Source organism: Passer montanus, unplaced genomic scaffold (genome assembly GCF_014805655.1).
Source record: "Passer montanus isolate IOZ18808 unplaced genomic scaffold, ASM1480565v1 scaffold40, whole genome shotgun sequence".
NCBI lineage: Eukaryota > Metazoa > Chordata > Aves > Passeriformes > Passeridae > Passer > Passer montanus.
This window is the reverse complement of record NW_024368819.1, coordinates 6,562,792-6,580,957: the sequence shown is the minus strand read 5'-3', so window position 1 is coordinate 6,580,957 and position 18,166 is coordinate 6,562,792. Positions and strand designations below refer to the sequence as shown.

Here is an 18,166-nt window from a genome sequence, read left to right as displayed (position 1 = left end):
CCCCTCCCCTTTTTTTTTTGAATGCGGCAAGATCTGAATAGCCCTTTACTGTTTGGAAGATTAAATGGTCTCTCTTCTGACTCCACAATAGACATTCTTTATCAGCTTGGAACAACTCAAGACCCTGGAACAAAAGATAGGTAATGTCATTTGGGTTGTCATATGGAAGCATATACAAAAAATAACCTGGTAGACAGTGGCTTGATAGTAGTTCATAAAACCAAACATTTTTGGAATCTGATTGTTATGAGGCAGCATGGAAATGCAGAAATCTGAATAAGGTCTCCCAGTTTTCTGTCCTAGCTCTTTTCATCCTTTTCAGGGAATGCTGTCCCTCTATTGCTGCTCTTATAAATGTGATAAAACTTTGGTTTTCAACTGACTTTTCTCTCAAATAGTCAGAACTCAGATACCTGCTATATTTTCTTTGTCTGTAGAAGGTTCACATTTGGCTGTCCAAGATAAATTTTTTTAATTAATTTTTGCCCTGATCTGAGTCTTGAGAAAAAAGAGCTTGAGCTCACTCTCGAACTTTACTTCAAAGAGATAAATGTGTAAATTGGATTACAAAAAAAGCCAGCAAGCTGATTTGACTCTAAGTGTTTCTTTGCTCGTTTATAATGTGCAACATCATCTTGTCTTACAGAATTCAAGCATTGCTGAAATGGGTCAGTGATTCTGCAAGAGTTGCAGCTATGAAAAAAAGTGGCCGGGTCAGCTACATTTGTCCCAACAGCTCAACCAGAGAGTATGGGCTGTTGATGCCATCTCCTTCCCACCTGCATTGTGTAGCAGCAATTCTGTGGCATAGTTATGAATTGCTTGTTGAATATGATTTGCCAGCATTGCTGGACAGGGAGCTCTTTGAGTAAGTCAAGCAAAATTTTGCACCCCATTATTTTTGTGCTTAACTTGTTTTGTTCATGGATATAATACAACTTGAAGGACACTTATTGTGAAATAGTAGTGGAAAGTGACATACCCGAAGCTAATTGATAGAGTGGATACCTAAAGATATCCAAACAGATAGTTTTGTAGTTATAAACTCAAAGCTGCACGTCACATATTCCAGGTATAATCATGTTTAAAGACCCAAAAATCTGAAATGAAACAGCAAATCCTTGTGTATACTCGCATATATGTGAAAGGTAAGCTGGTTCATGGCTTTGTTCATGAGGACTTTTAATGGACTGTTCTTGTTGAAATTGTTTGCAGTAATTTTCACAGCATATAAATTATCTTCATCAGAATGCTGTTATAGAAGTATTGTTTTATTCATCACAGTATCCAACATCTATAACTGATAGCTAAGAGGTGGGAAGGTGGATATGTTTTGGAGTTTTCCTTTCTGTTCTGGCCAGTCTGATCTAAAAGAAATGAATGCACAAAATCTAGAGTGAATATTAAACTATGAACTTGCTTCATTTTGATGCATTCTAAAGAGAAGTTCACCCTAAACACCAAATGCATACTCTTAGTGATTCCCAAAATGACAATATATGACATAATGTTTGTAATTTATGTTGCTTAACCATCTGTATATGTTGCTTAACTATCTCTTTCGTTTAAGCAAAACAAAAAAGACACATAACATTGTTTCACATGGTTTATAGAAAAATGACTGTTAAATTACTGTATCTAGCATTAGTCAGGCATTTTTGATTTGTAGTGTTGAATGCAGTTGCAGTTAATGAAGGGATCTTTGCACATGGTTTTGTTGTTGCCCTTAGGAAATCTTCATATTTTCCCACAACCAGTTTCCTTTAGGCATAGTCAGACATTAAAACACCATCAAGTGTGTAAGTTATAGTTACAGGTACAAGCATGTAGAGCTCTTACATATGTGCAACATGACTTCAAGCAAGACAATTTCCAAAGACACTTCAGTGATACAGTGATGGTGATATTTTTTGATTCAAAATGAGTTTGTTCATCTTTGGAAACTGTTTATGGATTTTAAATTGCATGTCAATTAGTCCTTTTAGCGATATGCTTTAACAGAAATACATTTTCAGGATACATTTTATCATTTGAACAAGAAAAAACCCTAATAAAAATGGACTTTCCAAAATGGACAGCCCAATTAGATTTATATAAAAGTGGGTTTCACAGCTGAATTCCTGTCTTTTGGAGGGAAAGTGTGTTGTTTTCATCACAGGGAGAAATGACAGTTTGTACCTAGTTTGAGTATGCAAGTGTGACCCTGTTCCCCTACCTCCTGCCAAATTTAAAGCTATCACTCATAGAGGCCACCATCTGGAGCAAATTATAAAATATATTCTTTAATAAATGTAAAAGCTTTTTTGTCAGAGTTATATGGGCAAATAATTTTTCTAATAAAAGTAACTTTTCATGTGTATTCTTCATCTTCTTTGATATTGTAACTTTTGAAATATTGTCATGGATTCTAGCTGTAGCTCCAGGTTTCTCCTTCATGTGATAAATCACTTTGTTCTTGGGAATATTTTCCCATCATCCCCATTTTCCATTTCAGTATTTTTGCTTTGGCCAACAGATGCTAATCCCTTAGTTATTTTTAAATATGTGTTTAGGAAAAAACCTTTATTTTTCATAGAGCATGAACTTATCCAGAAGATTTTAGCATTTGGATTGTGTTAATATATAGTTGGAGAAGAGTTAAGTGTAGCTTTATAACATATGGACTTTTGGAAATTGTGACTGTTTTTCCAGAGTTATAGATCATTTAGCCACTGAGATGAGTTTGCTGTTGGGGAGGGGTTTTATCAACCCTTGACTGGTGATAAATCCAACTTTTGGTTAGACCCAGTGAGTTCCTTGAGTTCCTAGGGTGCCCTTAGACTAAACATAGTATAACATTTCCATGCAGAAGGAGGGAAAACAATCCTTGTCTTCAAATGGAAATGCAAGATACAATAATACATCCAAATTTAATCTGAAAACTTAACATTCAATGGCGTGAAGTGCATGTTCTCCTCTGTATGTAAATGTTAAGATAATGTAACACCTGTGATGTCAAGATACTGTGAATGCAGTTTGGAAAACTGGCTTTTTTTAAAGTACTTCACATGCTCTGGACAAGTCTGTATTATCATTTTACTTTACATTATTATCATTTTACTTTACAAGTACCCCTTCTGAAATTTAAGCTGAATAACAGGAGCTAAATTAGTTTCTGCACTCATATGCCTTTCATTAGCATTGAAGCAAATAGTACTTGGATGTGATGCCAAAGGAGGTGGAATTTTAGAATCACTGAGGAATAATTCTGTTGTTAACTCGTGTCCTAAATTTAGGTCAAGTAAGGATAACAAGGGTGTGTTGTCCAACCAAGAAGGTTGTTGCTCCTTTCATTTCTTTGCAGGATCTTTAAGAAAATGCCTAATAAGGGAAATTTTCAAAAATTTTGAAACATGTTAAAGTACTTTCATTTCTTACAAGGAATTGAGAGCTTCATGTAAATGACCTTTGTACACACACATAGGGTCATGTGTGTGACCCTGACAGCTGCAGCTTGGAGAATTGACAAAACAAAGAGGTTGCAGTTGGTTAAAAATGCATGAGATGTATGACAGCTGTCGAAAGACCAAAATCTGGTTTTTGTGTGCAGCTGGTTTATATCTATTTAAAATACAATATGGTGAAAGAAATTTAAACATACTGTTGAGAAATGCATTTTGGGTAATAAGTGTCCTGCTGTTACTCTGATCCAGAAGAAGTTTCCAAGTTCAGCATGGAATGTTTCACCGCAGCTTCTGTAATAGTAAATCATAAAAGTGCAAAAATGTTGTATGAACCAGTGATAAAAAAGGGGAAAATAACTGGCAGGCTATGTATTGATATGATTTTCTGTCTTCCACAGGTCACTGTTTAACTGGTCCATGTCTCTTCCCTGCAACATGGTTTTGAAGAAAGCTGTTGATAGTTTGCTTTGTTCCATGTGCCACATCCACCCAAATTATTTTTCTTTACTGATGGGATGGATGGGTATCACTCCTCCTCCGATGCAGTGTCAGCATAGACTGTCTATGACCGATGACAGCAAAAAGCAGGACCTTAGCTCATCTTTAACAGATGACTCTAAAAATGCACAAGCCCCTCTTGCACTAACAGAGTCACACCTGGCTACTCTTGCTGCCTCATCTCAGTCTCCTGAAGCTATCAAGCAGTTACTGGACTCAGGTTTGCCTTCACTGCTTGTAAGAAGTCTTGCTAGTTTTTGCTTTAACCATACTTCTAGCTCTGACTGCACTGCACAATCCATGGATATCACCCAGGACAGGCTCAGGAGGCACCATGTTCCACAGCACTTTAATAAAATGCCCATCACGGCAGACCTGGTTGCTCCTGTTCTCAGGTTTCTGACAGAAGTTGGCAACAGCCACATGATGAAGGATTGGTTGGGTGGCTCTGAAGTCAATCCATTGTGGACAGCACTTTTATTCCTGTTGTGCCATTCTGGTGCTACCTCTGGAGGACACAATATGACAGCACAACAGACCAGTGCAAGGTCCAGCTTGCTTTCTTCGACTGTAACCACAGGATTGACCACTCAGCAGCGGACAGCCATTGAAAATGCAACAGTTGCCTTCTTCCTCCAGTGCATCTCTTGCCATCCTAATAACCAGAGACTTATGGCACAGGTGAGAGAGAAAAATAATAATGATTTAATTAATAGCTACGGCTAGCTTTGAAAAATTTCTATGTTTTTTACCTTTCTTTATAATAACTTGGGGTTTTGTGAACTGGAAGAATTTTATATTAAAATTGTTAGCTTGTTGATCTGAGTCTGAAACATATAAAAAGTTTTAGCATGGCTGTCCAGTCCTGTGTATAGATTAGTATTTCTCTTGGTTTGGAGAAATAAGCTTTAGCCTGAACTCCAAGAGTTCAGGATAGGGCTAAACTTTTGTGAAATGGAATTTGAACAGCAAGCTTCACATATATTTAATATTAGTAACCTAAGGAGATTTCCTGGGAAGTTTGCTTGTGCAACCTGTGTCCAAGGAAATACTGGGTATTGCAGAATATGGCTTTGCATTTGGCATTCTAGAGCAGGTTCTGCTATCTTTGTCACATTCATTAACCTTGCAGACCTAGCTGAATGCAAGTATAATGAAAAAATGGTTTTTCAGCATTAAAAATGATGACATTCTAGGAAGAAGTAGGCTTCAGTAAAAAATTGAGTCAGTTCTCTGTAATGGCTGGGAATAATAGTGCATTATGCCATGGGAAATGTTTGCTTTATGGATTCAAAAGCTGGTTTTAGAACTACTTTATTTTCATTTTTTTATCTTATTGAGACATCTCCATGTTTACAATTACTTTGATGCTGGAGTCAGCGTTTTAAACTTTTATATTAAGGGCCTTATTTGCTGCAGGTATTTTCATCAGTGGTGCTCATTTCTGAGCAGGTTTGTGTGATTACTGGAAGTGGATCTTGGGCAATGCCTACTTTGGCTGTGTAGAGCTATATTTTGAAGACCTAAATGTAGAAATATTTAAAATCTGATTTCATTTTGCATTCTCAGGTTCTCTGTGAATTGTTCCAGTCCTCTCCTCAGCGTGGGAACCTCCCAACCTCTGGAAATATTTCAGGATTTATTAGGAGGCTTTTTTTGCAGCTGATGCTGGAGGATGAGAAAGTGACTTTGTTTCTTCAGTCACCTTGTCCAGTAAGAATTTTTGATAGCGTATGGTAAACGTGGAATAAATTTAGTCTGTAAATCTTAAGTCTGAGTATATTCAATTTTGACATATTAGCAGCTTTTTTCTGCTGTACACATTATGGAATTTTGGAAAGGAAAGTGCTATTGAACTGTAACTCATCATTTTAGAAGAAAATTCAAGGCACTGTGTTACAATAACACAAAATATTTGTTGGAACTATACTGCTTCTAAAGTATCTGACAACTGAAATTTATCTTACAGAAGGCCTTTTAATAGTACCCTTACACACTAGCAATAAATATAGATACAATATCTGGTCCGTAGTCCTTAGCAGTTTCATTAAGGATCAGTCATAGTCAAAATTGGCAGACATGCTTGAGCAGTTAGCCAAAATGCCATGAATAAATTGAGTGACAAATATGTGAATTAATTTATAAAGCAGATGTATGCTTTATGGTCCCACATGCTTCACTGGAACAGAATTACAATTGATGTCTGAAGTGCTCTCCATTGAAGGCTGTGACTAAAAAATAGGGTCAAACCACATGTTTCTTTAAAAGATCTGATACTCCCATCCAAACAAAAGTATTTGCTACTTTGGTTTCTGCATCTCAGAGTAAAGTACCACAGGAGAACTATCAGAGGGAAACTGGGTTGGATAGTGTAAAATGCAAAAGGAGGCACACATACAGTTTTTGCACAAACATTTAAATGTTTTAACTTGGCTGAGTAATTGTTAACAGGTCCATTGATAATGTGAAGGTGACATCAGTTTTCTGTTAATTATTTTACATGCAACAGATTTTTACAGAAAGCTGTTAGTAGATATGTAAAAACAGAAAAAATGTCTTGAAGTTGTCATAGTTCAGTTTCTTCTATTGAAAACACTGGGAAATTTTGTACTTACTGAGATGATTCCTCCTATAAGATGCAAAAAGAAACCTTAAAAATAATATGGAAGTACAGGATATACTTCTAGAATATCCAGCAACATAACCTCTCAAAGCTTGGTTCCCCATTTTTATTTTAAAAGTTCTTGCCAAAACTGTTTTTCAGAAGCTCAGTTGTGGTTGTCAGGAAGCACAATTTTTTTTTTAAATTGCATTGCACAATAATAAATGGGTCGTGTAAGTTCATATTAATAAACAGGTCTCAGGGCTGTCTAAAATAGGTTATGGTAAAAGATTTGCAGTGGTTTAACTAATCATGACTAAGGTACCTGTCATAATAACAGAAAGTAGATATTAAGTCTAGAATAAACTTCCTCCTCGTGTCAGAGCAACAGAAAAACATCGTCTTTCTCTACTCAAAGTATATTGTTATTTTTCGATATTTAGTTTCAAAGTTAAGGTTTTTTTTCCTAAATAATTGCAAGTCTCAGGTATTCAGTTTTTCTCTCATATTACAGCTGTGTAAAATGATGGGGTTTTTTTAAAGCAAAGATGATATCATACTGTTTCTGGTCCTAAAAATATTGTAGGCTTTCAAAACAAATTATTTTGAGTTACAAAAACTAAACATGTCCTAATTTGATGCATTTTTACCATATACCCCCAAAGTTGAAGGTTGTATTCGTTTTCTTTTCTGGCATACTAAGAATTTAGCTTTACTTAGCTAATGTGGCATTATAAGAACATAGTGGTTTAAGTTATTTCTCAGTGTTAAAGTCATAATTAATGTTGACTGTTTTTTCCTTTCAGCTGTACAAAGGTAGAATTAATGCTACTAGTCATGTAATTCAACATCCAATGTATGGAGCTGGACACAAATTTCGTACTCTTCACTTGCCTGTCTCAACAACTTTAGCAGAGGTTCTTGATCGTGTGTCAGGCAAGTTTGCAGTAGTTCATGGTTTTGTTTTGCTTACAGTTTAAAGCTTAAAAAAAAAATCTGTTGTTGTTTGTTTGACCATACAAGTGATACTGCAAATATCAGTCTTCAAAACACAGTCTTTCATCCGTTCACTACATTTCCCCAATTTTGTCAGTTAAATATCCTGGAACTTAGTGATACATCTCAAGATGGAGATGTATGTTCTGTGAAAGGGACCTTGATAAAGGCTCCATCTAATTTCTGTGGTTATACATTTATCTGCTATATAAATGCATTGGCTTACTAAATGGAAAATGAAAAGTATAATTTACTTTTAGCTATTGATTTTAAAGTTATGCACAGTGAGAGGATAATGTTAAGGTATTAATTTGTTTATTTGTTTTTTTAAATATTAGTACATTCAGTTATACTACTTCAATATACACTGAGAGATAAACCTGTCTGTAGGGAACTTTGTTGATCAGGCTTTCACAGACCATAACATGGATTGTGACACCAAATGATACATATCTTACTCTTAAAATTAATTTCACCTTTAATTTTAGTGCTTATTAAATATTTTAGAAAACAGAAGTATATGTTAAAGATTAGGTTAATAATTTTTTTTAAATTAGTTAGAGAGTAGAATTCATACTGAAGATGTCATGTCCATGCCAGAGAGCTCTAGGTAAAGCAAGGCAAGATTCAAGTTGATTCTCCTCTAGTAATAAGTAGAGCAAAAATTGTTTGGACATGTTAAATGAAAAATCGTTTTATATATGTCTAATTTAAAAAAAAAAGTAAATCCAGGACTTCCTCTTTATACTTAAAATGTGATACTCAGTAATACCAAAGAAGAGTCAAAGATTATTAGAGCAGTTATGTTTTTGCCATATGGGAGGTGGGCACTGAAGGGTGTGCACTTAGTTGCCCATTCATCTGACTAGGTATGTATGCTCCTATATGTAGATTTACTTGAATGTGTACTTCTTTGGAGCTCAATGTAGCTCAACTTTTAATTTATGAGACAGGCCTTCATGGAGTTAAAAGCAACTATTGGTTTTTTGTTGTAATACCATAGAAGAGCCAAAGATCATTAGAGCAATTATGTTTTTGCCATATGGGAGGTGAGCACTGAAGGGTGTGCACTTAGTTGCCCATTCATCTGACTAGGTATGTATGCTCCTATATGTAGATTTACTTGAATGTGTACTTCTTTGGAACTCAGTGTAGCTCATCTTTTAATTTATGAGGCAGGTCTTCATGGAGTTAAAAGCAACTATTGGTTTTTTGTATCTGTGGAAAATTTTCACATTTACAAATTTGTTGGGGTGGTAATTTTTACCTAACAAGCTGATAGAAGTACTAAAATGTTATTTGGCAGAATATTTGTATCTGTGGAAAATTTTTACATTTACAAATTTATTGGGGTGGTAAATTTTACCTAACAAGCTGATAGAAGTACTAAAATGTTATTTGGCAGAATATTAGGACAAGATGTGTTTTAGGATATTAATAGAAAAATATCCATTCCTAGCTAAATGCTTGTATTTTATTTATCAAGGAATAACTTACTGTTTCTGATAGAATTCTATATTTATTTACTGTCCAGAGAGTCATGTGTGAAATGTGACTAAGGTTTTTTCTGACCACAAACTGCACAAGGATCTCATTACTGTAATGGGTGGGATGGTCACTTCCTGCGAGGTAGGGATGAGTTGTTGAGCAGTGACATAAACTGTCCTGAGTAGCTGCCTTAGTGGTGCATTGTTGTCAGCTTGATAGCCAGTGCTAATAAGGTCTGGAGAGGAGAATGTGATGATGTGGTAAACTGTCATGTCAGAAATCGAAAATGGTCAAGTGCTGACTTGACAGGGCACCACAACTTTAGAGTTTGCTACTGCATTGTTATGCCTTGGCGTTATGGTTCTTGTGTGGCATTCTATGGGGGCCATGGTTAGGATAGAGTAAAGAAGGCTTGAATATAAGAGGAGCAAGCTTGTGTGTTTAGGATGAGAGAGAAGGGGTGGACTGGGGTAGAAAATAAAGAAAAGGCTGTCACCTCTACAGTAATAGGAAGTCATGAAGATCCTGTGTTGGAATCTGTCCCGTGGATTAACTTCTTTTTTTCTTTCCTACTGTTAATGTCTCAAATTAATAATGTCATACTTTCTGCGTGAATAAATCACAAGACCCTTATTCATTTTCTATTTTTTTTCCCAGCTTTTAAAAAAAGAGGGGGAGAAAGGGATCCTAAAATCATTGATAGGTCTTCTGCTTGCATCCCTTCACCATAGGAAGAAAATACGCAGTACACAGCAGATAGGGTTGCTTGGATGCGTACGAGTTGTTGTGTGTTTCAGGCACCTTAGTCTTGAGTTATTGCTGGAGTCAGAAAACTGAAGACAAATCTGGATTTCGCCTCAGTAGTTTAAATACCATTGCTTAACCTTCTTTAATAATTTTATTAATGACCTTTAAATTCCCCAGCAGTAAGAGGACATTGAGCCCACGGGACAGAACTAGAGCAACTCAGAAATTTAATAATAGTACTACTAATAATAATAATGATGAAAATCTTTCAAGAGCCAAAAACATACACAATCTTATAAATAGATACATTTGTATGTGTTTATATATGAATACACATATGTGTTTGTATATATACACGCAGATCTATGCATGGAGTGTGTGTGCGAATGTTGAGTCCTCAGTAGCAGTAGTTTCATACTCTGTATCTTTTTTTAGTCTCCAGTGCTTTCTAATACAGACTAATGCCTTCAGGCACAAATCATAACATATTTCGAAGCAGCCAAACCACATCCCTTTCAGCACCTCACCCACTGGTGGCACACAGTTAAAGGTAGCTGCATAGTACTTCTAGGTCTGGAGTTGTACTTCAAAGCTGCTGTGGATGTGTGGAATCAAGTTAGAAGCAATTGGAGAATTACTTGACCATTTTGGTGCCAGTGTTGTACCATACAGGATATTAAACTGTCCATTGTCACCAATCATCAGTGATTTAATAAATTAGATTAGATTTAATAACATACTGATAGTTGTGATCTACAGTAATTATTGAACCCAAATGGTTGAACTGCAGTAATCTAATGTTCTCTTATGCAAACAGCTCAAGATTTGGCTGCGTAATGTACTTCAGGCATCTTCCAATTTCAAAGGAAGAGAATTTACCAGTTCTGAAATTGGATCAGTATGTAACAAGAGATACCCAGACCCAAATACAAGAACCTGTTTAAATAAGTCTGCAGCTGTCCTTAAAAAAAAAATCTTGGTATTTCTTTTTTTGTTGGATTTTTTGCTTTTGTTGTTTTGTCAAGATTTTTGTGGGTTTTTTGGTTCATTGGATTTGGGTAGGCATTTTTTACTTAATCTCATTTTTGGTTGCTTGCAGTGGTTTAGTGGTTTTTTAATGTGAAAACACTTGACTCATCAAGTAATGGTTTTAAACTGTTACAGATTTAAATTGTCAGAGAACAGAATTTTGGGGGAAGAAGAGGATAGAATTACTGTAATAATTAATTTGTACTTATTGACAAGACTATTGCTGCCTGTGTTGGAGCTCTGAAATGTTACAGTAGTTGAGAATGGCCTTGTTAATGGCTTAGAAACTAATAAAATCAACTTAGTATCTTGAAATGCTTTTCTTTCCTCTCTCTGTTTGTCCTTGTCCTCTCCATCCCCATGTAGATACACCCAGTATTACAGCTAAGCTAATTAATGAACAGAAGGAAGATAAAGAAAAGAAGAATTATGAGGAGAAAGAAAAAGTTAAAGCAGAAAATGGATTTCAGGACAATTACAGCGTTGTTGTTGCTTCTGGTATGTCTTTTTCTTCTGTCTTTTATAAAGTGGATCTTTTTGGTTGGATCAATGTGTGTTGAGGAAAGAAAATATCTCCCAGTACCTGGTACTACAATTGTAATATAACTGACTGTTAGGCAGCAAAGATTGATTCCTGGTGAAACAGCTGCCTCTAGCAGATTATACTTTGACAAATTTGTCAAATCTATGTACACCTAAATGTAGCTATAATATTTTATTAGAAATCCTTTCCTAGGATTTTTCCCTTCCTGAAGCTGAGGTCTTCAGGAAAGAAATGTAAACAATAACTATCTGCTGCTGTGGAATGCAACAGGTGCATCTTCCGTTGTTCCATGTGGATTGTTTTCAATTGATGACCAATCACAGCCACTTGTGCCAAGGCTGTGAGCAGTCACAGGATTTTGTTATGGATTCTATTCTATTCTTGTTCTTTGTAGCCTTGTAATCATTCTTTTCTCTCTGTTCTTTTAGTATAGCTTTAATGTAGTATTTTAATATAATATATAACATAATAAATCAGCCTTCTGAGAAAAATGAAGTCAAACCTCGTGTCCCCACACTTGAAACATTCACCGCAGCACCTAAATATATGTGTCAGTGATATCTTCGTGGTTGATGTTGCTACAGTATTCTACAGCATTTTTTAAAAGATAGCCCTGGAGCTTGGAGGGTATTATTGCTTCTACTTTTTGCAGTAGCTAGTACAACAGAGTTTAATCACCTCTCTTCTGAAAATATCCTTTGGAAATAAAAGATATCCATATATTTTGTTATGGAAAATATATGGATATGCAAATATGCAAAACAACTAATGGTACTCTGCTAAAAACTGTCAAATGGAGATTTTTGCATAAAACCATGTTATTCCATTTGGAAACAACTAATACTGGAGTTCCTTTCAAAGCATTCAGTTTATAAAAATTACTGAGTCAAACCTTCAGAAGTCTTTCACGTAAGCCCATTTCCTTACAAAAATGCAAACCTATTGTTGGATATAGATTGAACATAGTAATTTTGCAGTGGTACACAAATGTTGCAGTTCAGATGATGGCTGTAGAAGTCATTAATCTTTCGGTTTGAAGTTGATTAATGAACTTCAAACTACTCCCTTCCCATCTAGCTTTCTGCCACTATTGAGGTACCTCGAGTTCATTCACACTTCATGAAACATGAAGCAGAGATGCTGATTTCCTTTGACTTTTGGCACCAATATTTCTTAAGCTTTTTATTTCAGGTTTTTAAATGTAGATATAACTTAACACAAATGTCAAACAGGGCAGCAGTTTCTCTGAACTTGAACTATTTAAAACAACATAGTTATGTTAATTACAGCATCTTTATCTGACAAGATAGTTTACAGTAGGTGCCACTTAAACATGTTAAACATGTTTTAGTAGTAGCTAAAATATTAATAGGTCCAAGCAAAGAGTTAAAACAAAAAAAAATCTAGAAAGAAACAAAAATATGCCAAGCTAGAAGATAGGGCATAGTATATTCAGCCATGTCATTCCATTTTCATTGCTTATCCTACTGCTTGATACAGCCCATTCTCTATTAGAAAGAAGCAGATTTCAGAGTTTTTCTGATTTTTTTTCCAATTTTCTCCAATTTAGTAAGAGTTTAAAGGTAAACTTAAATTAATTTGCATTATTTCTTCTACCTGTTTGCCAAGTATTTTCTTATTTTGTCATGAACTTTTCATATATTCTGAGGGTTTTTTAGTGTCCTCAGAATCTCAAGAAGTTACAAGTATTTAACTTCTTATGTATGGGTAAAATTAATTGAGGGAGAAGATGGTATTTGCAGCCCAATATTCCTGAGGCAAGCTACTTTAGTGTACTGAGATTATTGGACAATGTGTTGCACATTTGAGCTGCTTCTAATGATCAGCTGAAACCAGAACATATTACAGCATTTGAAGTGTGGATGTTGTTTTGTGGCAGCTCTTGGACAATGATAAGGTAGTAATTGTCTGTGTCTTGACCTGCTGGCTTTTTACCTTGGTCTGTCACCTGCACAGAAGGGTACTGATTGCAGTATAATTTTGCTGTACCTTAAGTCACCTTAAGCTGTCCTAAGGTAAGGCAGTATTGCTGTGTAATAACAGTAAGTTTTTATGTAGCTGTTCTGCCTCCTAATTTTAATGTAGTGCTTACTTCAAATGTTTTGGGGCCAGGGAACTTGGAAAGCATATATAAAGACACCTTTCATGACATGTGATACTGTCAGTACTGCAGCTAAAGTCTTTGTAGGCAAGACAAGGGGTTATTATCTATAATCTGTGCTGAAATATCTGTCAATTTGGAAAATTTTGCCTGTCTTCCTTTCAGGTAAAAAGACAGCATAAAAACATTTTGCTGTAGGGCCCATTGTGAGACACTCTTCAATGAGAGCAGAATCATACTAGCTTTTGGTTTTTTTGTGCATGGTGTTTAGTTATGGTTTGGGTTATGTGTGGGGCTGAGGAGAATGCACAGCCTTTTAACTAAAAATGCTGGCATTATATCCAAATATGTTTTATAATAAATGTTAGTCTGGTATTTTATTAGCCAGTGAGGTAAAGTTCTTACATTTTTCTATCATTGAAGGTTTAGAGTATGTTGTACCTTACCTAACTGAAGGTGTTGAATACTAGAACAACTTGAATTTTTTTTCTTCTGTACTAGGTTTGAAATCTCAGTCAAAAAGAGCTGTTTCATCCACCCCTCCACGTCCACCATCTAGGCGAGGAAGAGTGATGGCAGATAAAGTTGGTACTTCTTCCTCAGGAGGAGAATCTTCCAGCAAGACCATTAGTGTTCCAGTCTTTCATCTGTACCATAAACTACTACCAGGTAACTTTAGTAATACATTTTAAACATCAAAATTATGGGCTTTTCAGTGGCTGATACATGATCAGGCAGTTGTTACAATGGTAATGGGCATTAGCATCTTGGAAGTGTGGAGCCCTTCTGGGCTGGTAAACCTCTTTGAACTGGAAATCATTATAACATCAGCAACTGCAGCAGTGGAGGATCATAGCAGCCCGAAAAAAGTGGCAATTATGTTGATCTCCCTTGAAGTTTAGTACCTTGCTCCTAAAAAATCTCTCAAAACATTTCCACTCACAAATGAAAGTGGGGTGGGTTTGAAAGGTGACGTAGGTTTTCTTCCACATACAAGGCAGAACTGGTATCAGTGCCCTATTACTTCAGGTTCTAAATGGGCAACCATCTTGCATTGCTCTCTGAAAGGTTGATTTACCAGTTCAGGAATATTATTTGTGTTTTAAAAACACAGCATGTCCTAAGCAGTTGGGCATGTTCCATGTATATCAGATATGGTATAGCAAGAGTGGCAATCTCTTGTGTAGGAAGAAATTGACTTAGGTTAGGAATAAAAGACAGAAATATGGGTGAAACACTTCATTATTATGCAGAACAGCTTCTTGTCTGGATCCAGCTAATGGAATAAAGTGGTTAACTTCTGATGAAAGTCATTTTCACTCAAAAATCCCTAAATTTGAGACTTACTATTCAATTACCAGCTTTGAGGCTATCCTCTAGCAATTATTATCAGGATCATATACTTAGATTAAAATATCTAAAATTGATGTACAAAACCTGGTGGGATGAGTCCAGTGATTGGTGTGTCATGATAGATGGTTACAGGCTCTTCTGGAGGGTGGGCAGATCAGGCACAGCATTGCTGGCCAGGCAAGGGAGGGATTGCCCCACTCTGCTCTGCACTGGTGCAGCCTCACATCGAGTGCTGGAGGCAGTTTTAGGTGACACAATATAAGAAGGAATTAAAGCTATTAAAGATAGTTCAGAAGAGGGCAATGAAGAGAGTGAAAGACCTTGAGGAGAAGCCATATGAGAGATGGCTGAGTTCACTTGTTCAGCCTGGAGGAGACTGAGGGGAGATCTTGTTGCCGTCAACAACTTCCTCATGAGGGAAAGAGGAAGGGCAGACACTGATCTCTTTTCCAGTGACCAGTACCAGTGACAAAACCCAAGGGAATGGCCTGAGGATGATGGGAAGTTTAGGTTGGATATTAGAGAAAGGATCTTCCCCCAGAGGGTGGTTGTGCACTGGATCAGACTCCCCAGGGACGTGGTCACAGCACCAAGCCTGACAGTTCAAGAAGCACTTGGAAAACTCTCTCAGGCACGTGGTGTGACTCTTGGGGCTATCCTGTCTAGTGCCAAGAGTTGGTCTTTGATCCTTGTGAGTCTCTTCCAATAATCTATGATACTGCTGTTTTGGAGATGAGATCAAAACCCAGTGCCAGATTTCAGTATGTAGCTGGTAAAGGTTGACTGTCTCGTGATGGTCATGTAAACCATTCTGTATTGTGATCTGCTCATGTCTTGCACTGCAGACAGTTGTTACAAAATAAGCCATGTGAAGAAAATCAGTGGTGGGTAAAAAACAGCAGAAAACTTACTTGCACATTGGAAAGGCATTTTTAATTTTTGTTTTTCTTAACACATAATCTTCAGTTGAAGAAACAGGTTTCTACTAAGGAGCTCTTACATGTTGTTTTACTTGATTAAGTACAATCAAGATGAAATGGACATGCTCTTATATGATCCAACTCTAAAATATTTAATGTATAAATCTACTTGTTTTCAGACAAAATTTTTTTGTCTTCAGATTAGCTTGTAGTTTCAGGGAAGAACATATTTGCAATCAACAGAGTGGCCAAAATCTGAATTAGAGTAATCAGTTTGGACTGTAGTGCGTGCACATTTCAAGTCTACATTGCTGTGGAGAAAAGTGGTCCTCGCAGTGCCCTTCTTTTTTTTTAATTTTCTGCTGTCTTGACAGGAGTAGTGAGCTAGGTTTGAGATTAGTAGGCCTGAGAAAGAATTGCCAGTTTCTTTGTTTTCCACTTTTTTCAATACCACCCCTTTTACCTTCCAGTTACACACACCTCTATGCTCCCACACTTCAAGGGTGATGCATAGGTGGTGTTTAATAGAAGGGGACAGCCATTACCCACTTAAAATGCACATCAAATTACAGCCTTGGCCATTTGTTAAATGTGCCAAGTGCTTGTGCTCTCAGCACAGGGCTGTCTCAGGGAACATTGGCATAGATCTTTTTCATGATTGGTTCCAAACTGGTGGGGCCCCTTTTCCCAAGAGAGCAAATGGTAAAATGAAGGCCTTAGTTTGGAGCCAGATGATATTTAGTCTACTTGGCTTCTGTGGTGCAAGTAATGAACAACACCTGGATGTGTATGTTAAAATCACCCAGTCAGAATTTTCCTCTCTGACTTGATGCCTTGGTTGTCTAGGTCAGCCATTACCAGCTGAAATGACACTTGCCCAGCTCCTGACTCTGCTGTATGACCGCAAACTTCCTCAAGGATACCGATCCATAGATTTGACAGTGAAACTTGGTTCCAAAGTAATCTCAGATCCAAGCTTATCAAAAACAGACTCATTTAAACGTCTTCACACAGAAAAAGGTGAGTGTTCTTACTTTTTTGGAATAGTCTTTTTAAAAATGTTTTTATTTTGGACAATAATCGTTTTGATTTTCTTGATGAGACACAGCGGGTTTTTTTGTATTTTCTTGGATGATCTTCCTGAGCTATTCTTTTTTAGACAAGAGGTAAACTTTGTGATAAAGTAAAAATTCATTGCCTGCCTAAATTGTATCTATAAGATGCTCCAATATGGTTGCTCTGGTTTCACTTTTCTTTTTTCATTGTAATATTGTATATGATGCAATTGTGTGTGATTGTATAGGTACATTATATTTTATTTCTTTACATGTATATCAGTTCTCTCAACTAGTGCTGGTAACCAGGGCAGATTTAGTAATACAGGAGCTGTTTGAAACCATGTGAGTTAGAGAAGGGTGATGCAATTTTGTGTGATTGTATAAATACATTATATTTTATTTCTTTACATATATATCAGTTCTCTCTACTAGTGCTGGTAACCAGGGGCAGATTTAGTAATACAGGAGCTGTTTGAAACCATATGAGTTAGAGAAGCTTGTGAAATTTTTATTGCCGTATCTTAGGTACGAAGTGCTGCTTTGAAAATAAGGATTTCTCTCAAGCCATCAAAGCAGGTCTTATAACTCCAGCTTTTAAAAATGTTTAACATTTTCTCATATAATTTATTTCTTGATAATACTTTGGCCAGTTGCTTGCTATGTACTTGCTGGGGAAGGGAGGAGATCTATTCCAGGAATCTGTTCTGAAATATTTTTATATCATTCCTTTAGGCAAGAGGTAAGAGAAATGGGACTTGAAAATTAAGCTCATTGTGATCTGCTGATCATCAGAGTGCTGACACACCATGGAATTCCAAAATTAATCATTTAGTTCTTTTCAGACAGGGGCTTCTTTTAAAACTTGTTCACTTGATAGTCTGTTTCTAGAAAAGATAAGTAACAGAACTGATGAAAAAAAAATACTTTCTTGATATCTGGTCTGAACTAAGCATTTCATGACTCTATACAGTGTGTGGATATACACATCTCTCACACTAGTGAGAGACATGTCTTTTTCAAATAAGACTTTGGTTTACTTATGCTCTTTATTTAAATTCTAAATATACAGTAAATATTTTGGTATTTGAACAAAACTCAAATCATTAGAGAAGGTTCAATTTAGTAGTAAAGTTGTGTATGAAGATATAAAGGTTCTCTGAACTTCTATTAAGTTCCTGTGCACTTCTTTGTTTAAATTTGAGATAAATATTTTGAAAATTTGAACTTATCATTACAAATCCATTGATCTGTGGTGCTGTACAGAAAAATATTAGTTATATTCACAATCACAACTCAGCAATAATGAAGATCAGAGCTACTGATTTTTCTTGACTAGTTTGTAATATCTAGAGAAATCATTCTTACA

General features: G+C 36.1%; 1 protein-coding gene across 6 annotated transcripts in view; it reads left to right on the top strand.

Moving 5' to 3' along the window:
• Positions 1–18,166, top strand: part of BIRC6 (baculoviral IAP repeat containing 6) — a 174,457-nt gene that overhangs the window by 94,525 nt on the left and 61,766 nt on the right. For 5 of the 6 annotated variants that reach the window (XM_039718798.1, XM_039718795.1, XM_039718797.1 and 2 more), the window contains 8 exons: positions 32–140; positions 647–868; positions 3,842–4,622; positions 5,511–5,654; positions 7,350–7,479; positions 11,170–11,301; positions 13,971–14,138; positions 16,589–16,762. In XM_039718798.1, the coding sequence (XP_039574732.1) occupies positions 32–140; positions 647–868; positions 3,842–4,622; positions 5,511–5,654; positions 7,350–7,479; positions 11,170–11,301; positions 13,971–14,138; positions 16,589–16,762 (1,860 nt within the window). The remainder of the gene's footprint in view (positions 1–31; positions 141–646; positions 869–3,841; positions 4,623–5,510; positions 5,655–7,349; positions 7,480–11,169; positions 11,302–13,970; positions 14,139–16,588; positions 16,763–18,166) is intronic. The other variant, XM_039718796.1, reaches the window with a different exon arrangement.